Source organism: Urocitellus parryii, chromosome 1, assembly GCF_045843805.1.
Source record: "Urocitellus parryii isolate mUroPar1 chromosome 1, mUroPar1.hap1, whole genome shotgun sequence".
NCBI lineage: Eukaryota > Metazoa > Chordata > Mammalia > Rodentia > Sciuridae > Urocitellus > Urocitellus parryii.
Window position 1 is genome coordinate 66,549,546 of NC_135531.1, and position 23,008 is coordinate 66,572,553.

The 23,008-nt window shown below is 32.6% G+C and overlaps 1 protein-coding gene across 2 annotated transcripts in view; it reads left to right on the top strand.

The window, feature by feature from the left end:
* The window catches only part of Xrcc4 (X-ray repair cross complementing 4), a 248,776-nt gene that overhangs the window by 93,566 nt on the left and 132,202 nt on the right, over positions 1–23,008 (top strand). Inside the window, exons 5-7 of one of the 2 annotated variants that reach the window (XM_077796138.1) lie at positions 7,582–7,734; positions 9,032–9,129; positions 13,715–13,750. In XM_077796138.1, the coding sequence (XP_077652264.1) occupies positions 7,582–7,734; positions 9,032–9,129; positions 13,715–13,750 (287 nt within the window). The remainder of the gene's footprint in view (positions 1–7,581; positions 7,735–9,031; positions 9,130–13,714; positions 13,751–23,008) is intronic. The other variant, XM_026394550.2, reaches the window with a different exon arrangement.

Here is a 23,008-nt window from a genome sequence, read left to right on the forward strand (position 1 = left end):
ATTATTTTTTAGTTACTATTTAATAATTGTCTTTGCTCCATTTTGAATGTTTGACCAAGTGGCATTACTGGATTTTTTTAGTTTATTAATAAAGGAGGCAAAATTAGACAACTTGAATATGAATCTTCAGCTTATTAGCTGTATTTAGTTCACTGGCTTTTCCTACTTAATTTCAAATAAGAACTCTCAAGTACCATGTTACTGAATAGGTTTTTGTTTGCTCTTAGAATTCAATTTAGAAATTCTGGCTTTATTCTGAGTTATAGTTATTAAACACATAATTGGAGGCAGTTTTCTGTGAATTGAGTTGACACTGTGGAATAATCAGAATGGAAGACCTTGAAAGCTCTTCTACTTTGTCTCTTTGCCTTCAAGATAGAATCATATTATCTACAGATGAATTCAGTCAGATTTTTAAAGACCTCAAGAGATATCTTCCTGTCTCCTTGGTAGCCCTTTCCAGTGTTTAAAACACTCACAGTCAGAAAATTTTTCCTTACATTTATTGATAATCTGAATCCTTCATGGTATAGTTGAAGGCCATTTCCTCTAGTGCTATCATAAGAAAAGATGAGGAACAGCTGTTTACCATCTTCAGGGCTTAAAGCCTTTTAAAATCTTTACTACTGCTTTCTTTTCCAGCTCTTTTTAGCATCCTTTGTTCTTTGAACTCTATTCAGATTTTCTTTTTCTGTACAACCCTGAACTGCATATAAATTTGGCCAGGACTAATTGTTAATATGATGGTAACAGTGTTTCTGTTCCAGATCTTCATATTCATGTATCTGTTGTTTGGTTTTGAGCTATCATTTAATATGTTGTTTTATTTTGTGTGTTGTTTTTACATGAAATTGCTTCATTTTTTGCTCTTATTTTCATTATTGTTTCAATATGTTTTTGTTCAATTGTTTTGCCACCCATAATTATTTCATTTTGAATATTCAGCATTTTTCTTTATTTAGTTTTTTATCTTTTTGTTATTTTTAAAAATTACTATTCTTTGGACAAAGACCATAGGTATACCTCAGTGCAAAGGGTACTAACAGCTTTATTATTCTGTTGTCATAGTAATGTTGAAAGAATGAACTGTCATTAGGCCTTTCCTGTTTGATATTATTATCTGGTATGACTTTGTCTTGGAGATGATTCTTAGACTGGTTACAGTCTGCTCCAATTGTAATTGGGCTTACTTTTAGTGCTACTGGAATTAACAGTGAATCTTATGTCTCCACTTGACTAATACTTCCTACCCAGTTGTTAAGACAGAGGCTTGGCAGGGGCCAAGTAATATGAAAGTCACAGTAATATTGTAATGGCGCTAGAAGAGGACTGGCATTAAAATCAGGTGGACAGATGCTATGTGTGTTTTACTTTCTAAATATTTAGAAATGGTTAGTGTTCTCCAAGTCTGTTGAGAAAGTAATAATGAAGAGTAAATTCACATCCTGCAATTGCTTAAAATAATACTTTATTCTAGCCAACTGTTACTATCAGTTTTTGTGGAAAATGTTATCCAGTTTGAGAATTAGAAGTGTTTTTTTAATAATTTATTTTAGTTGTAGTTGGACACAATACATTTATTTTTATGTGGTGCTGAGGATTGAACCCAGCACCTCACACATGCTAGGTGAGCACTCTACCACTGAGCGACAACCTCAGCCCCCAAAAGTATTTTTTTGAAATAAAAATATATCTTAAAGCTGTGCAAGCAGGGTTAACTCACATGGTACCATTCATTCCATTGACTTTGTTTCATTGTTACAGAAATGATGTCACTTTTGATGATGTAATTCTGGTACTGCTTATTTATATTAACATGTTTTAATGAAAATTTTATGAAATTTCACTTTTATATTTATTTTTAATTTGAATGTCATACAAATATTAATTTAAATTAAACTTTAGAAATTAACTTGAAATAATAAGTATACCCTATCTTTCCTGGCTATAATATTTGAAATGATATACATGGAAATTAAACATGGATTTAAATCATATAAGTTGCTAGTTGGTTGCTATTTCTAGAATTTTAAAAATGAAATTATAATATTATTTAAGGTTTTTATTGTTTATATATATTTTGGTTCTTACTTTGTATAAGTATTTCAAAGGTATGTATGTTCTATTGGCATTTTAAACAATTTTGTTATTATGTTACATTGGAAAATGTTACATAAAGATGAGAATATGCTTAGATAACCCTTTGCATTTGAAATATAGATACAGTAACATACTCCTTCTTAAAATAAGTCATCGACATTTTTGTACCTTTTCAATTTTGGCCCTAGTTTTTCCCCACATTTTTTGGTATACTTCTTTCTCAGAGATTTGATCGATCAATGAAATATTGTCATATTAATATTTATTTTTATTTCATTCATTCATTTTTGTAGTACTGGGGACTGAACTCAAGAACACTCTACCACCAAGCTATGCCCTCCCAGCTTTTTTTTTTTTTGTTTGTTTGTTTTTTGAGACAAAGTCTTACTAAGTCACCAAGACTGGCCTCAAACATGATCCTGCAATCTTGATATCTTGAGTTACTGAAGTTATAGGAGTGTGCCATCATACCCAAATCTGGGTATGCACATAGGGTAATAATGCTCAGTTTATTATACTATCCTTTCTAGCCCCCTCCCCTCCCTTTGCTCCTGACAAATACCCAGATCCTGTTATATTAATATTATTTACCACAGATTATTTTAAAAGCCAAAGAATATAAAAACTATTACTGTTAAAATGATGTATAGTTGTTAAATGAGTGAAAAAATATTATCCAGTCATGTACTCTATGTTACATAAATCAGCAGTGGGCTGCACCAATATGACAGTGGTGCCAGAGATTGAAATGGGGTTACAAAATACCTGTTGCTTAATGAAGTTTTAGATGTCCTGAGATTGTAGCAGAATGCATTACTTATGTGTTTGGGGAGATGCTGGTAAAACCAAACCTGTGTTCCTAGTAGTTTAAGGTATAGCACATATGTTTTAGTCTGCTGTTTTTTTTTTTTGTTTGTTTGTTTGTTTTTTGTCACTGTGACCAAAATACCTGACAAGAACAACAGAGGACGAAATGTTTATTTGAGACTTTCAGAAGTCTCAGTCCAAAAATGACTGACTGAGCTCTGGGCCCAAAGTGAAGTAGAAAGAACATCATGGTGGAAGGGGATGATAGAGGAAAGTAGCTTAGGACATGACAACAGGAAGCAGAGAAAAAGCACTGCTTAAAAGGGACAAAATATATATTTCAAATGTACAACTCCAGTGACCTAACAGCTCTAGCCACACCCTACCTGCCAAAGGTTACCATCCATTAATCCACTCAAATGGATTAATTAAGATGATTATGTTACAGCTTTTTTAGTCTAATCATTTCACCTCTGAAAATTCTTGCATTGTTTCAAATATGAACTTTTGGAGGACACCTCATACCTAAGCATAACAACATACAAATATGTATTGCATGCAATACTTGATAATGATAATAAACAACTATTTTGCTGGTTTATGTGTTTACTATCCTATATCTTTTTGTCATTATTTAAACTTTTCATTTCCTGCTCATAAAAAAATGCATATTGTGTTCCTCTAGTAGCAACTCTGTACATCTCTTGTTTACTGTCTCTTGGTTGCATGAAGAGGCCACATCAAGTAATTGATATACCAGCTAGGTTTGTACAAAGTACCTTCTATAGTGTTTACCAACAACAAAATTGTCTAGTGATGCATTACTCAAAACAATGCATGACTGTGTTCAGAATAATTGGTTTTCCATTTCCTCATGAGATGTCCATATTAGCTCTTTACTCAGCTATTCCCTTTTGGAAGGATAGCCATAGGCATTTGTGGTGCCCATCTAGAAGGGCCTTATTATTATTATTTAAAAAAATTTGTTCTATTTAGTTATACATGACAGTAGAATGCATTTTGACACATCATACATAAAAGAAGTATAACTTCTCATTCTTCTGGTTGTACATAATGTAGAATAATAGCGGTCAGATGGTCATATATGCACATAGGGTAATAATGCTCAGTTTATTCTACTGTCCTTCCTAACCCCAAACCCCCTCCCCTCCCTTTGCCCCTGACAAATCCAAAGGACCTTTATTTTTCATACCTTATTGTGAATTAGCATCTGCATATCAGAGAAAACATTCAGCCTTTCGTTTTGGGTGATTGGCTTATTTCACTTAGCATGATATCCTCCACCTTCATCCATTTACCTGCAAATGCCATAATTTTATTATTCTTTATGTCTGAGTAATATTCATTGTATAGATATACAACACAATTTCTTTATCCATTCATCTGTTGAAAGGCACCTAGGCTGGTAACATAGTTTAGCTATTGTGAATTGAGCTGCTATAAACATGGATGTGTCACTAAAGTATGCTGATTTTAAGTCCTTTGGATGTCAATCAAGGAGTGGGATAGCTAGGTCAAATGGTGGTTCCATTCCAAGTTTTCTGAGGAATCTTTATACTGCTCTTCAGAGTGGTTATACTAATTTACAGTCCCACCAACAATGTATGAGTGTTCCTTTTTTCCCACATCCTCCATGACTTTTATTATTGCTTACATATTTGATAATTGCCATTCTGACTAGAGTAAGATGAAATCATAGAGTATTTTTGATTTGTATTTCTCTAATTGCTAGAGATGTTGAAAAATTTTTCATATATTTTTTGACCATTTGTATTTCTTCTTGCAAATCAATCTAACAAAGAGGTGAAAGACCTATACAATGAAAACTATAGAACACTAAAGACAGAAATTGAAGAAGACCTTAGAAGATGGAAAGATCTCCCATGCTCTTGGATAGGCAGAAGTAATTTGTCAAAATGGCCATATTATCAAAAGCATTATATAGATTTAATGCAATTTCTATTAAAATCCCAATGATATTCTTCATGGAACTAGAAAAAGCAATCATGAAATTCATCTGGAAAAAGAAGAGACCCAGAATAGCTAAAGTAATCCTTAGCAAGAAGAGTGAAACAGGAGGCATCACAATACCAGACCTTAAACTATACAATAGAACCATAGTAACAAAAATGGCATGGCATTGACACCAAAACAGACACATAGACCAATGGTACACAATAGACGACACAAAGACAAACCCATATAAATACAGTAATCTAATACTAGACAAAGGCATCAAAAACATATATTGGAGAAAAGATAGCTTCTTCAACAAATGGTACTCGGAAGACTGGAAATCCATATGTACCAAAATAAAATTAAACCCTTATCTCTCACCCTGCATGAAACTCAAAGTGGATCAAAGACTTAGGCACTAGAACAGAAGAAGACGTAGGCCCAAATCTTCACCATATTGGCTTAGGAACTGAATTTCCTTAACACGACTCCTAAAACTCAAAAAGTAAAATCTAGAATGGCATTATTTTAAATTTTCATTTTTATAAGGACTGGCAATGAACTGAGGCCATCTGGTTAAACCTGCTACCAGGAAGATCTGCAGGTACAAGATCTATCAATCAAAAGCACATAGCATGGCTCTATATCCTGCACCTGGACCAATAGATATCATAGTATGATGCCCCACTGTAAAATATTAGACCAAAGAACAAACTGGAAGTCATTTTAGTTTGTTTGGAAGAGTTAAGGGTGGAGGCATGCACAAGAAAATGGCACAGAACAGAGTCCATGTAGGCCAATGTTCAGTGTCTGAAAGAGCTCATCCACGTTCATCCTATTCTCCAGGAAGCTCTTAACCCCAAGCAGGGATACAATTCTGCTGAAGAACTCAAATTGGCCACTCAGCTGGCAGGACCAGTAATACAGATGTGGAGAATCTACAAGAAGGAGAAAGTCAGAGTTGTTGCAAACCACCATCTCAAGAACTTCCAGGCATTTGGAAGTCTTTGCATAGACCAAGCCAATGCCAGGAAAAGGCATGGAAAAGGCATGGATCTTCATGGAAAAAAGGGTCAAGGAACTGCAGAATGGAATGTTGGAAAATAAAAATAATGTACTCTTTGAGACATTTAATAAATCAGAAGTAAAGCTGGAAAAAATATAAGCATATTAACTCCCTTGCTTTATTCATTTATCCAATAAATACCTACTAAACATCTGTCAAATTCCAAATACTCTCCTAGGTACTAAGGATGAACTACACAGTAAAACACATGCTCTTTGGAATTCACAGCAAAACTTTGCTATAAGAATTTGCTGTAATTGATTCCAGAGATATATTGTCATATGTTCCTTTCATCCTATGAGAAATTTTCTCCATCTCTAAATAAGTAGATTGTAAAAGCATTAAGGTCAAATAGGAAAAGTATCACATTTTGACATGTTTGTTTCTAGTTATTTCATTGTAATGTATATGTGTACACCCATATGTATATATTGCCTCTGATATACACATATATAATATGTAAATGCTAGGATGGCTATATGACCATCAGAATTATATATAAGCAGTATGGTAAGAGAATATCAGGCAGAACTAGACTACATTTAAAAGAATATTTAAAAATTTATTTTAGTTGTATGTAGATGGACACAATAACTTTATTCTAAGTATTAATTTTTTATGTGGTACTGAGGATCAAATCCAGGGCCTCACATGTGCTAGGCAAGCTAGACCTCTGAGCTACAACTCCAGCCCAGAAAGAATTTTTTTTTTTTTTTTTTTTTTTTTTTTTGTGGTGCGGGGATTAAACCTGGAGTCTTGTGCATTGCATGTGAGGCAAGCACTCTGTAAACTGAGTTATAGCCACAGCCCCTAAGAGAATATTTTATGTGAAATAACTTATATTTAAATCTATAAAAGAGTTAAAAGATTTTATATGTGTCCACATGAAGCAAGTGTATACAACTTCTCTAGTTTGCATTCTCTACCTTATATCTCATGTGAAGTTTAAATATAATCCCTTATTAGTTCATTTGAGCATTATATGAAGAATTATAAATAATGGAGAATTTTATAAGTTTTATAGCACATATTTAAGATATTTGTTGTTTTATTAATATCTCCTTAGAAATATCAAGTAGTTTATATTTATTCTCTCTCTATATATATGTTTGTGTATATGTGTTTTTATGTATATTTGTTAAGTGTGTATGGTGCTGGGTTTTAAGGTTATAACTTGACAAGTCATTCTGTGGAGCAGTTCATAGTCTAGTAGTGCAGTCATGTATATTGGGTATATTGCTTTATCACAAACAAGATCATATGGTTGGTATTAAGATAATATTAGCAAAGTATTAGGGAAACAGATTACATTTGCTTATTTGAAATTTCTTCCATGAAACATTCTTTTGTATATAAACTGTAGATTTGAATAAGTTTATATTTAGGCATCCAGATTTTTAAAGCTTTTTTCTATAAGCTTTCAATTTTGATCTTTACCTCAGTATATAAATTACAGATATTAATAACCAATAATTTCTAATTATTTATTTAAGTAAATGTAATTTCCAAGACAATGAAAGCATATGTAAAAATGATTTTTAATTTTTATTTTTCTTGAGTTTTCTTGATATCTTTAGTATTAGTATGAGTAGCATTGCTAAGAAAAATGTATGATTAATTTAATTTTTTAGGTTTGAAAAATGTGTGAGTGCCAAAGAAGCCTTGGAGACTGATCTCTATAAACGGTTTATTCTGGTGTTGAATGAGAAGAAAACGAAGATCAGAAGCTTACATAATTTATTAAAAGAAGTTCAAGAATTGGAAAAGAATGCTGAAGATGAAAGGTATAGCATTTCTGCTTTTGGATGGTAGACAAGTAAATTTAAGTAGTACTTTTACACTAATGATGTTTTGGAAATGTAAGATCATTTGATAATCTGGGTTTGGACTGCTAGGGCAAGGATGTTGACTTAGAGAATTCTTAACATGATTCTTCTGTGCCTACCTTCTGTCTTACCTACACTTAACTTATAAAACTGGCATAAGTCTTAACGTTATTTATTTAATTTAATTTATTTGTTTAATGTTTTTTATTTCTTAGAAATCATTAAGGAAGAATTTAAAAATCTTTTCATCTCCTTCAAGGACTCCAGAATTTGATTTACATTTGTAATTTTTCTTTTATTAAATTTTTTTTTTGGTACTGTGGATTGAACCCAAGATCACTCAACCAATGAACCCATCCTCAGCCTTTTTTTATTTTATATTTTTGAGACAGGGTCTGGCTAAGTTGTTTAGGGTCTCACTAAGTTGCTGAAGCTAGACATGAATTTGGGATCCTCCTGCCTCAGCCTCCCAAGCAGCTGGGATTACAGGCGGGTACCACCATGCCTTGTTAATGCACGTTTGTAATCTTGAGGTCTAATCATTGGTTAACTCTAGAATCAAATGTTTAATTTATGTTATCTGATTAGAGTGTGATCCTCTCCGTCATCATTCTGTCAAGTTTTCTCTGCCAGTGAATGTATACTTGATTTTCTAAGGAGAAAAAATCAGATGGTTAGTATGACAAATGGTTAGTATGGCTTTGAACAATTTTTTTAAACATTAGAAGATATCTATTTCCCTGAACTGGAAAGAAAGCATAGTTATACCAATGACATGTTATAATAAAGATAACTTTTGATGTCAACTGATCCTAATTCAGATACTGATCTTACAATAATATCTGTTGTGTATTATATTGGCATATCATTTAATCTCTCTTTTCTTCACTTTTGGTACAATCTAAGGATGAAGAACTGGTTTAGGTTATTAGAATGCTAAATACATTGTGACCCACAGAAATATTCTTATAGAATAGTATTTTGATAGAATGATAATAAGTGATAAGATACTAATTTATGAATTAATTATAGTGAACATTAAATAATATTCAGATTGTTAACTAAAAGAACCTATTCTTAAATAAGTTATTATATAGTCTTTGAAGTGATTTCATCTAAATCATATATGCATATTTTTTCATTGTCTTTAATTAAAGAATCTTTTTCCAGAAATATTTTCTAAAATTACTTAACTGGCAAATTTGATACCTAGATGGTTGAATCAGTGACTTAATTCTTGCTTCTTTGTTTCTAGGGAAAACAAAGAAATAACTGCTGACCAAGGTGCAATCTATGATGAAAGCACTGATGAGGAAAGTGGACACATGTCTGAATCCTCTGTATTGGCTCAAGGTAAGAGCCATAGTTTATTTCCTTTGTTAAATATCTCACCAAGGCTTATTACTCTAGTGAAAAGTATTATAAAAATTTTTCCACAAAAATTCTCTACAGTTTTTATATACTACTCCAAATACTTAATGTTAAAAATTAGCATTTATTATAAAATACTGCAGTTCATTATCAACGAGGCAAAATGAGCATACATACATCCACACACAAAGGTTAAACCGGGTTAAATGGATGCATAGGCAGTGAGGATGATGTATCTTCATGCTAAATATCACCAGCTCAGAGCTGGTTGCCCTCAACATTTGAGGTCTTATCTGGCAAAGGCTATGGATAGGGTAGGGTGATTCTGAATGTTTTAGATTATCCTAAGGTTGTGGCATTCTGTCATTCTTCAGAAAAAGGTTTGTTATGATATAAAAGGTATAGAAGAGAAAGAAAGGAAAATGTCAGTTCAGTGTGAAATACTTGAATCTACCTTACTTAGTCCTGTAGATCAAGTACACAGCAGGTATTTAAACCCATGGATTACTTTCCTAGATTCTATAAATTTCTGAGGGACAGTGGAAATCTGAGCCCCTGAATTCATTTAATACTTAGAAGCTTTTGACCTAAACCTAATGTTATAAAAAACAAATGTTTGATTCATTCGTTTAGGAAATACTTTTGAGTGCCTCTTATGCATCAGGAGCTTTTCTGGGCAATAGACAGCAAAACACAAAATTCTGTGCCAGTGTGGAATTTAAATTCTAGTCAGAGAAACAGATAATAATAAGATGAGTGAACTAAATATAAAGTATAAGCTATGTTAAGTGAAAGAGAAAAATAAAACAAGGAAGGATGATAGAAATGCCAGGATTGGGAGTAGATAAAGAAATTATGATTTTAGCCAGGGAACTAGGAAGGCCTGAGGGATAAGGTGCCAAGTCTATCTAGGGGAAGAGCATGCTGGACAGAAAAACCACTTATGTACAGAGGCCTTGATGTCTTTAAGCCACAACATGGGAGATTAGTAAGAGTTGAAAAATGAAGATTGGGAATTGGGAGAGGAGTTCAGAGAGATAATGGGCCGCATTTTATGGAGGGTGTTGTATGCCATTTTAAAGACTTCAGCTTTTACCTTACATAAATTAGAAACTATTGGAGCATTTTAAACAGTCAAGTGGCATAATTAGACTTACATTTTAACAGGATTAGTTTGGCTATTATATTGGTTACAGACTATAGGATGGCAAGTGCAGAAGAAGTTATAACAGGAAGCTAGTTCAACAATTGGGTGAAGAATGAGCGATAGTGAATATAATGAGCAATGAGTAGACTGCAGATATGTTTACAAGAAGCACGATTTGCTGAAATAGTTATGGCAAAAGGAGAGTGAGCATAGAAGACTAAAATAGAAAGGAGGCAGCCAGGAAATTACAGGCAACTCTGTAGATATGCTATCCTGGAAGCGAAATTCATAAAGGAAGTATTTGAAGTGATAAATGTGAAACAGCTGAGTTGAATGCTGCTATAAACAGGGGAAAAGATGAGAACTGAGGACTTATTGACAGGTTCAACAATATAAACTTTATTAGACCTTAGTATAATATTTTCAGTGGGAGGTTGGAAGAGAAGAGCAAGTAGGATATTCAAAGGGGGGAGAGAATTGGGGATGAGACCACATAAATATAGGCAACACTTTAGCAAGTTTCACAAAGAAAAGAAATGATACAGGGCAGAGTTGAGGGGAAACTAGTTGAAGAGGTTTTTTTTTTTTTTTTTTTTTAAGATGGAAGAAAATGTATACTGATACGAGAGAGGGAAACAAACATCAACTCATAGACAGAAAGAAGAGCTGAAATACTGTCTTTAAGTAGATATGACAGAATCCAGTGCACAACTAGTGGATTAGTTTAGCTAGGAGCTTGGGCACTTCTCATAGTGACAGTAGAGAATGTAAAATTAATGGACACTGAGGAAGGTAACTAATGGAAGTCATGGAAACTTTCTGAGGTTTAGACTAGTTGATTGATTAATCTGACTCTAGACAAATTAGATTTGAATCACACAATCACATGTTTACACTTGGGAATTAAATTTCTTCTCATTTGGAGGCAATGCTTTTTTTCATTTTGCCACATTTAAAATGAAATCATGTAATCTCACAATGCTCACAAAGAAAATCCAGACTCTCTTCTCTTATTTAAACTTGGAGAATTTTTATTAAATATAATTACATTTGATATTGCTCTTATTCAGTGTATCCCACCAACATTTAAAGTAGGTCAAAATTATTGTTGAATAGGAAATTTGTGGTTAGATATGGGTCTATGAGAATGAGGTCTTTTATTAAGTAAAATTTTAAGCTATAATTGTACTATTTTAAATTTGGCAAAATTTCTCTCTTCGTTTATTCTGTATTTTTCCTATATTTTAGGTGTCATTATTTCTTTAATTCATTTTTAGATTATTTCATATCAGATATATAAGTCTCTGGTTCTATTTTTTTGTTTTTGCTTTTACCTTATTGGGGTACTTTTTTGATGTCAGAGGGTTAAAGCATTTTTATTACAAGTTTTATCTATTACATCTGCATAAGTAAAAAAAAGTCAGGAAGTTGATATTCATTAAGATGAAAAATAAATAGGTCTGAAATGTTTGATAATTAAGAACTAGAGTCCATAGATCTGAGAAAGAGCATTATGTATGTTAAATAACGAGATGGGCCTCCTTGTGATTTACCAGCTTCTACAATTAATTCTTTCATGTAAACAAAATATATTTTTAGTCCATTATGTATTAACTTTTTGAGCACAGCTTTCTCTTTGTGGTATTTTCTATAGTATTACTATGTGAGTGTAATACTATATGTACTACATAGTAATATTACATAATATGGTATCTATGTGAGAGCAGGAGTGTTTTTTTCTAAACTTATTTTACCATCTTTCATAATAAATTGCTTTTTCTTTGAAAATAAGCAAAATTGTGGGTGTATTTTAGATATTGCTGTTTCATTTGTGTTTTGCCTATAGTCAAAGCAAGAGGAAGAGAGATTAATAGCGAATAATATATTACTGCCTTTCAGAAAGTCATTTGTTCAAGTGGCTGAATGTGTTATTTTGTAGCAATTTTATTATGTAAATGGTTTTCATCATTAATTGTTAAAATTTCATAGTCCCGTGGGTTGTTCACATTATTTAGTAGCCTCATTCCTAGACAAAAAAAAAAAATAGGTTTAGTGAGATCAAGCTCACTAAGTGCTTCTGTCATATTCATTCAAGGAGAAGATTTGTTTACTTTTATGCATAGAACCGGAAGTAGGGTAGTGATACAGTAGTTTTGAAAGAAATTGATATCTAACATTTCTGTGAACAAAAAATCAATTTTCTTGTTTTTATTTTGTTTTATTTTTTATATTACTAGGATTGCTGGGAAGATAACTAATGATAAATAGTCCAGTCTAATGAACTACATCTGTTCTTGTATACTACACAATATACCATGAAAATTCTCAAAAACACTGAGCAGTTTTAGCAGTTTATTGGCTGAAAGTAGATCCCATAGTATTCTGAGATTTGAATGTTAGAGGTAATACCACTCCATACTAAATCTTACATTTTTGTGTAGCAAGATTTACTTTCTCTGGGATGGCATTCTGGTTCATTGGTGGAGTACTTGCCTAGCATGTGTGAGGAACTGGGTTTGAATCTCAGCACCGTGTATAAACAAATAAATACATAATTGTTTATCAGAAAGTAAAGAGAATTTTAAAAAAAGACTTACTTCTTTATGTCTTGATTTCCAGAATGTTCAGATAGTTTGAAAGGTTATTACTGAGTTTATTTCTTATACCATGATTACATCCTAATGCCATAGAGTTCATAAGTTTCATTTTGTTTCTGTTTATGCTTAAAATATATAAAATAGCTGCTGTGATCTATTTTATAGCTCAACACCTGGATTATAAAGATGGGTTATTTTCAGCCCCATTACTTGATACTAACTCTGATGGCTGTTAAGAATTTTCTGGATTGTTTATATTCCCATGACTCCAATGCAGTATTGGTATTTGTCAATAGAAAACTGTCAGGTTATTAGATATTTTGTGAAACATCCTTCTCTACAGGAAATTAGTCGTTTGGATCCAAATTGAAGAAACATCCTAATTTAACTTGATCACTAACAGAATGTCACAAAAATATAAAAGATGTAAGTGTCATTAGTATAGTAGGACAACAAAACTCACAGCACCTTACCTAACTGGCCTTTCATTTGCCTCAACAGAATCAGATAAAACCTAAAAATTATTTATCTCATTGTGTAGTTTTTTTAATAATTAATTTTTTATACAAATGCAGCACAACTTTTTATTTCTCTAGTTGTACATGATGGAGAGTCACACCATTCATGCAATCATACTTGCACCTAGAGGTTATAATGTCCGTCTCATTTGTCCTGCATTATGTAGTTTTAAAATATTGTTTCAGAACGACTTTGATTGCATGTGAAAACAAGTTTTAAATATGTATAAATATTCTAAGAATTAGCAACTTTTTTTTAAAGAATTTTTTTTCACAATACCTTTATTCTATTTATTTATTTTTAGATGGTGCTGAGGATCGAACCCAGGGCCTTATACGTGGTATGCAAGTACTCTACCACTAAGCTACAGCTCCAGCCCATAATTAGCAACTTTTACAAAATACTTTCTAATATTAACATAATTAGAGAAGTATGTAAATATTTAGTGGAAAAATTGGGTTTATTTCATAGGGATAGAGTCTTTCTTGTAAAGTATTTTGAAGTTTTGCTTAATTCTCCTAATTAACTATCATAAGAGGAATTATTTTAATGACTCATTAATTATTTTATTAAATGATCAATGCTTTTAAATTATAATTCTGTTAATAGAAATTGACACTATTTGTTATAATTAGAGAATAATTGAATCAGCATTACTAAAAGTACAGATAAGAAAATATTTTTCTAGAATGTTAGAAAGGTATTTCTTTAGTTTCATATTAAAGGTAAACCACCATTAAAAAAATAAACTTTACTTCTGCTTTTCTGCATAACTATTAGCCCGAGATTTAGCACATCAGTTTAATTTATCCTCTTTCTCAACTAACAGGAAGGTCCCTGTATAACTGCTATCAGTCATTTGGGCTTCTACTTACTTGGTGGGCTTCCTGAAAGGAAGTGTGGTTATAGAATAGCCTTTTTGAAAATAAATGAATGGCTATGTCAAACAGTTGATGAATACTGATATAGTTGCTTTTAAAAATAGAACAGAATCCAAAATTTCTAAGTATCAAAGGGCTCGTTGCTTCAAACAGTGAATGTGTACTCACAGAGGGGATAACAACATGTACTGCCAAAGAGATTACTCACAAATTTAACTTTAGAATCCAGATTTTGCTCTTAATCTTCATCCAGCTTATTTATCATAAACACAATTATTTGTAAGTTCTGAATAAAAGTCGTAATTTCTGAGTAAACAATTTGTATTTTCTAGCAATAGTAGGTTTTTACATGTAAGCATTGTTGCTAGGAATGACATTATATGCTTGATCTGAATTTGTATGCTTATATGCTTCTAAATATTTTATAGTTCTAGATTCTTCAGTTCAAGTCCACCATTTTCCCAAATAGGAATAGAGACCTAGAAAGATTGGGTATCTTACTCTTGGTTACACAGGTAATGAGAAAGAGAAAATCTTTGCCTTTTAAAACAATATGTTATACATTTGCTCTTGTACTTTTGAGATGTTATAAAAACCCTTGGCAATTCCCTAATATTGAGGAAGTTGCCATTGACATATGAGAATAATGACAATATTTTTTCTTTGGAGAAGAAAGATCTTACGTATGTATGTATAATTGCTCCAGAAACTTAGTCTACATCCTCAGATTACCTTTATAAGACTCTAATACATGTAACTTGTAGACAGAATTATAGAATACATGAATTACTATTGGAGTCTTTACTCTATATGTTAATTGCTTCATACTCTTCCTGTTTAATTTCGAATTTTCAAAGTGCCAGAGGCTAGCAGAGAATTATGGTGCACACTTGTAATACCAACAGTTGGGGAGGCTGAGGCAGGAGGATCATGAGTTCAAAGTCAACCTCAGCAATTTACCTGTAGCCTGAGCAAATTAGTGAAACCCTGTCTCAAAATAAAATATAAAAAAAGGGTTGGGATGTGGCTCAGTAGTTAAGTGCCCCTGGGTTCAATCCCTGGTACCAAAAAAAAAAAAAAAAAGTGTCAAAAGGTTGTCAGCTATGATAATTTCCCAATATCGTGTTGTTAAAATGTACCTTTGATATGACCTCCCAAGCACCTATTTTTATATCTTTATATATCCTTAGGCAAAAAGGAAAAAAGGAAAGGAGGGAAGGAGGGAGGGAGGGAGGGAGGGAGGGAGGGAGGGAGGGAGGAAGGAAGGAAGAAAGAAAGAAAGAAAGAAATCTGTTAAAAATACTTGTCTTTGACTAGTGATGAGTGAAAAGGTTGGCAAATTCTTTCCCCAGAAAACAACTATGAATCTAAGATTGACCCCCACCCCCAAAAAATAAATACATAAATTTTAAAACTTTGACAAAAGACAAACAGCAATAAGAGAATTGTTTATGCTGAAATTTGGGTAAGGAATGGTTGTCTGTGGCCTAGGATTGCCACTTTTGCTGCCTGAACTCTTTCCTTATCTTCATCAGTATGGATTTTTTGTCAGGATCTGGCAGGTCATGAGGACTGTACTGTGCCAAAAGAGGCTTGCTGTATTTTCAGCACAGAGTGATATTCACACCTGGTAGCATTTACAGTGGAGGTAATGATCTTGGCAGCAATGGATAAATGGGTTTGGCCAATAGATCCACCAGCTTGAGGTTATACTTATGTTTGAAGCAAACATATTCCTTCCCGAGACTGTGCATGTACTATTGCAATGAAGACTGAAGGAGGCACAAGCTATTTATACATTTCTGATATACCCTAATGATATACACATGTATGTAGAAGAATGGAAATGTTGCACTTGAACTTTAAATTGATACCCCAGCCCCATAGAAGAAAAAGGGAAAGAAACCTTATTGGTTTGAAGCATTTGAGTACAAACACCACTGTCAATTAAAGGCTTATCACTAAGTGATCCAGACACAAAGGCAACCAATTTTACTCCAAGGTTAAATTTTTTAAAGAACATAAATAACCTAAAATGTGCAGAGACATTAGTGGCTGCTCCCTATAATAGAAATTGATTTCATGCATTTACCCAAGGCAAATTATTAAACAATCAAGAAAAATGATAGCAAACTTCAGAAAGAAAATAACGAAGACCTAGAGTTGTTATAATATATTATTTAAATTCTCTAGCTTTTAAAAAATATTTATTTTTAAATTATAGGTGGACACTATCTTTATTTTATATTTATGTGATGCTGAGGATCAAACCCAGTGCCTCACACATGCTAAGCAAGACTATACCTCTGAGCCACAACCCCAGCCCAAATTCTCTAGCTTCTGACAAAACTAAACCTGTGTTGAAAGTGTTTCCTGTGTCATGAAAAAGAAAGTAGTCAATAGAAACTGTTTCACACTATCCCCAGTGTTACATTTCATAAACAAAGACTTCAAAGCACAATTATAACTATTCAGATAACTCAAGGAAAACACATTTAACTAACAAATGATGATTCTCTATAAGGAGATTAAAAATTAGTATTACAAGAGCAAAAATAAAATCTGGAGTTTGAGTATAATTAGAAAACAGCAGATCAGCTTTACAACAGATTTAATGTGGCAGATGAAAAAAAATTCAGTGCACTTGAAGATAGATCAATCAAATGTATAATACATGAAGAAAAAGAGCAAACAGTTCTAACCGAATAAATCATCAGAACTGTAGGTAAATATTAGGTGTACCTATATGTGTGTAATACAAATTCAAGAAGGAAGACAAAACTAGGAAGAATACTTCAAACTAGCTGATATCAGTATTACAGAACCTAAGAAATATCCTCACATATTATCAGTGAATAACTGCTTCATCCTTGGCTCAGTGGTCCCTTATATGCCTTTGCCAGCAGACAAGTGGACACACAGTTTGCAACAGGATGCAGCAAACAAGGAAGCCCTGCAGCAGAAGCAGTAATTGTCACTGTTCCTTTTTCCCTCCCTTTTCTATTGCTTACTGTATAACCTATGTCCCCCGAATACTTGAGATGGGTTTTTTTTTTAAGTGATGGCTTTTTTAAAGGGATTTAGTGGATGAGAAGAATAATAGCAAAGAGCAGCTATCCTTTGTTGAGAAGGAAAAGATAGGTTGGGGAACTGCAAAGCCTTCCCTGTCCCTAGCACATCTTTCTCACTTCTTCCCGGAATATAGTGGGTGAGTTTTCTAAGTCTCATCAGGGCAGTATGTGATTCATTTTGGGGATGGAAGGGATATTTCCCGTATTGGGAATAAAATTTATGATGCAAATTTTTAAAAAAGGATAACATTAATCTGAAATAGATTGATAAATACAGATATCAAATTAGTAGATTAAAATATTGCCACAAAGAAGACACAAGACCCAGATTTTTTTCATTCTATAAATATTAAGTATTTATAGAATAAATTATACCATTCCCTGATAGTCTCTTTCAGAAGACACAGGAGTTACCACATCCATGTTATTTTATGAGGCTAATATTGTCAAAGCCAGATGAGACATAATCAGATAACAAAACTATTTATTAATGTCCATCATGAACATAAATATAATAATTCTAAACAAAATATTAACAAAGTGAAGCAAGCAACATATAAAAACGGTATCATGACCCATTGAGATTCATCTTTCTAATGAAAAGGTAGTTTTCATCTGAAAATTAATCTCTTTCACCTTATTAATAGAATAATGCATGAAATCCACATAATCCTTTGAATAGACCCTGAAAGAGCACTTGACAAAATGCAATACCCATTGATGACACTTACCAAACTAGTAACACAAGGAAATCTATGCAACAACCCACAACTAATATCATCTTAAGTAAACATCTAATTTGATGTTTATCATAAAATTATACTTAATTGCAAATCATACCTAATGGTGAAATACTGAAATTAATTTCCATCAATATCAGAAAAATACAAGAGTGTCTGCTATTATAATCTCTATTCAACCTTTTACTGAAAGTTATAGCCAGGTAAGAGAATAAATAAAAGACATTCAGATTGGAGAAGAAATAGAATTCTCTGCCTCTGTCTTTTTTATTTTTGCAGATAATATAACCTGCTAAGAAATTTACTAAAGAACTATTAAAGCTAATAAATTTATTAAGCAAGAATATAGTTTACAGGACTAGTACAAAAGTCAATTGTATTTCTATACAGTTGCAGTAAAAAAAAAACTAAAAATAAAATTAAGAAAATAATTGCCTTAATGGAAACACCAAGAAGAATACAATACCTATGATGAAGCTCTCAAAAGGGACAATGGAATTTAAGCTGAAAGTGAACTATTTATCAAGGTAGCAAACACATTTGTTGGTTATCTCTAACAACATCTGAAGGGTCTCATTTTTGTACATTTGACAGAAGAGAGCCTTTCGGGAGGCTAATATGTCAGTATGCTTATTTTTGTTTAAGAAAGGAAAACTACATTTATTGTACATTAAAACATGTTTGAATAAAATTTTCTGAAGAATTAAAAAAAGAATACAATACCTAGGAATAAATTTAACAAATTCAAGAGCTGTATACTGAAAACTAAAAAAAAAAAAAAATGTTGACAGAAAAAAGATTAAAATAAATGGGAAAACATCTTGTGTTCATAGATTGGAAAACTCAGTATTATTTAGTTAAATACTCCCCAATTAATATGCAGTTTCAATATAATTCCTGACAAACCCTCCACCCCTTTTTGGGCAGAAATTGACATACTCATGTAGAAATTCATATAGAATTTCAATGAACCACGATAACCAAAACATTCTCAAAGGCAAGAACAAAGAAGAACTCTTCCTATTTCAAAAGTTACTACAGAAAAATCAAAACAGTGTGATTCTAGCATAAAGATAGTCATTATGTAAATTAAATGGACTTAAGAGTCTAGAAACAAATGTTTATCATTACGTTCAATTGATCCTCAGCAAAATTGCCAAGACAACTTAGTGAGGAAAGGATAGTCTTTTGCACAAAACAGTGCTTGGACATTTGAGTATCTACTTGAAAAGAAATAAAATGAGATCTTTACTTAAGATGAAATATAAAAAATTAACTTAAATCACAGACATAAATGTTGTAACTGAAACTATGAAAAAACAACAGAAAATCTTTGTGAGCTTAGTTTAAGTAACAAGTTCTTATATATAACATAAAAGGCCCACTATATTAAAAAATATGATAGATGAGATTTAATCAAGTAAAATAAAACTTTTGTACTTCAAAAGGTACTGTTAAACTGGGTATGATGACACATTTCCAACTCAGGAGGATCGCAAGTTCTAGACCAGCCTCCACAAGTAAGGGAGCCCCTCAGCAATTTTGCAAGACGCTATTACAAAATAAAAAATAAAATGGACTGGGGATGTAGCCCAGTGGTGAGGCACCCTTGGGTTCAGTCTCTAGTACCAAAACACACACACACATACAAATCAAAAAATACATGGGCTGGGGATGTGGCTCAAGTGGTAATGTGCTCATCTGGCACGCGTGGTGTGCTGGGTTCGATCCTCAGCACCACATAAAATAAATATGTTGTGTCCACCGAAAACTGAAAAATAAATATTAAAAAAATATCTCTCTCTCCCTCTCTCCCTTTCTCTCCCTCCCTCTCCCTCCCTCCCTTCTCTCTCTCCTCTTTCTCTCTTTAAAAAAAAAAATACAAAGGCACTGTTAAGAATGTGAAAATATGCCACAAATCGGGAGAAAATAATTTCAAACCTTATCTGATAAGGGAATTCTTTACAGAATATATAAAGAACACTTACATAGTAAGAAAATAAGCAACCCAGTTAAAACAACGGGTCAATGACTTGAAAAAGCATTTCATTGAAGAAGATACAAAAATGACTAAAAAACACATGAAAAGATGCACGTCTTCATTAATCATGCAAATAACAACTAAAATAAGATACTACTACATAGCCAAGAAAATGGGTATAATATTAAAAACAGATAGTACTGGTGAGACTGTAAAATGGTCCATCCACTTAAGACAGTTAGCAGTTTTCCAAAAAATAAAATATATGATACTATATGATCTAACTGTTTGTATTTACTCAAGAGAAATAAGAACATAGGTCAACACAAAGACATGCTTGAACGTTCATCATGGCATTAATCATAGTAGCTCCAAAGTAGAATAAATTCATGTGTCTATCAACTGGTGATAGTGTAATTAAAATATCACATATTCACACATTCAATTATCAGGAATAAAAACAAGTGAACCTCTGATACATACTGTGTCATGGATGAAAAGCAAGCAGTGTATGCTGAAGTGAAGGAAACCATATACAAAAAACCTGCTTATTGTGTAATTCTGTTCATATGTAATATACAAAGAAGGGGAAATTTATGGACAAAGCAATCAGATTTGGTGTTTGTTAAGAATGGGGTGGGGGGCTGGGGATGTGGCTCAAGCGGTAGCGTGTTCGCCTGGCATGCGTGCGGCCCGGGTTCGATCCTCAGCACCACATACCAACAAAGATGTTGTGTCCGCGGAGAATTAAGAAAAAAAAAAATAAATAAATGTTAAAGAAAAATTCTCTCTCCCTCTCTCTCTCTCTGTCCCCCTCTCTCTCTCACTCTCTCTTAAAAAAAAAAAAAAAAAAAGAATGGGGTGGGAATAACAATTAATTGCAAGAGGATCCAAGAGAATTTTTAGGAGTGACAAAAATGTCCTAAAACGGATTATGGCAATGATTGTACATATTTAAATTTGCTAAAATCATTAAATTATACATTTTCTTTCTTAAATTTTTTTATTAGTTGGTCAAAACATTACAATGATCTTGACATATCATACATTTGATTCAAATGGGGTATTCAAATTATACATTTTCAATGAGTGAATATTATGATATAAAAACAGTGCATCAATAAAACTATTTCTTCAAAAGAAGTATTTTTTCATAAGATTTCAAAACTCACAAGAGCATTTGCAATAATTCAGTATATTTAAATGCATAAGATGCTGTACTTTTTAATTCTAGAATTTTTAATTCTAATTCTAAAAATTCTTTTTCTCCTCGAATGTTTTCTTTTTTGAAGTGGCATCACCATATCACTCACTGAGTTGAGTTCTTAGAATCTGACGCTGGAAAAAAATTCATATTTTAATAAACTCAACTTAAAAATGCCTGCCTCACTAATTAGTTTGTCTTAGGAAAGTGAAGGAAAGCATTTTCATTGACCCCAAACTGCAAATCAGGACTAAGCTAAAACAAAAGGTGGTGTGAGTGTAGCAGCAGTCTCTAAATCAGCTTAATGTGTACAATGTAGTATGTAGAATTCTCATATCTCTCTCTCTCTCTCTCTCCCTCTCTCTCTCTCTCTCCCTCTTCCCCCCCCCCTCTGATTGTGACAGGGATCTCTACTACAAACAGCACATCTGGTCCCTTAAGCTAATTCATCAACATCACCTAGAAGCCATATTTAAGATCAAAAGGATAGGCAAGGTTACCAGTGATTCTGGAATGTTGCCAGCCCACCAGTATTGATGTGATACTTGCTGCAATTTAGCTTTGAGAGCTTGGGGATGTGTGAAGGATGGATATCAGGAGGCTTGCCATACAGATTCTGAATGCATGGTGTATGCAAAGAAAACAGTTAAAAGTAGGGTCAGAAGAAAGGTTTAGTGGTAGACCCTAATTGCCAAATTCAAGCCTTGTGGTAAAACTGGGGAGTGCTAATGAATAGTAAACCTAGTAACACTTAGGATTTTATAAAGAGAGATAAGGAATATAATTTGAGGGATGAGAAAACAAAAAAGAACTTAGGGTGATACTTTTCACATTACTTTTGAAGCTTTATATATTAGTAACCATATTATTTTGTAATTTAAATGCATAACTCGTACAAAATCAACATTTTAAATAATAAATTAGGCTGTATATTCTGTTTTTCCTTGTGATATCAGTGTTTCAACAATTGATATGAATAATACATTTAAACAAGGAATTAGTTCCCTAGTTTTCTGTAGTCTGCAATACTTAGATGCACCTCATTTTTTTTTCATTAGATGTGGTTTACTTGCATGACTTTGATTACTACAAATACAGTGTCCTTCTGTATTTATAGGGAATTATTTCCAGGAGCCCCCATTGATACCAAAATCTGTGAGTGCTTAAGTCCCCTATATAATAACATGGTATATATAGTATTTGTGCATAGTCTCGTATCACTGTCCCCCCACAAACAGTTGGCTCTTTGTATTTCCAGGTTTCTTATCTACTGGTTCAATCAACCACGTATCAAAAATATTTAAATAAATGATGTCTTTACTGAACATGTAAAAATTATTTTCCCATCCCATTTCCCCCTAAATAATATAATTATTTTAATAGTATTTATGTTATATTTGTTATTCTAAATAACAAATATACAGGAGAAGTGTGTAGATTATATGTAAATATTATACCACCCCACGTAAGGGATTTGAGCATCTGAGGATTTTGGTATCTGTAGAGTTCCTGGAACTAATCCCCTATCAATACTGAGGTATGACTAAACTTCAAATCATGTGGCATTAAGATTTTAATGAGTTTGGAATTAGGTCCCTCATCTAATGAATAGATTTAGGAATCATAATAGTAAATTCAGCGCTGCTCTGAAAATGTTCAGCTTTTTCTGAAAATGTTGAGTCCACTTGGCATTTCAAAAGTTGGATGAGCATCAATTTACA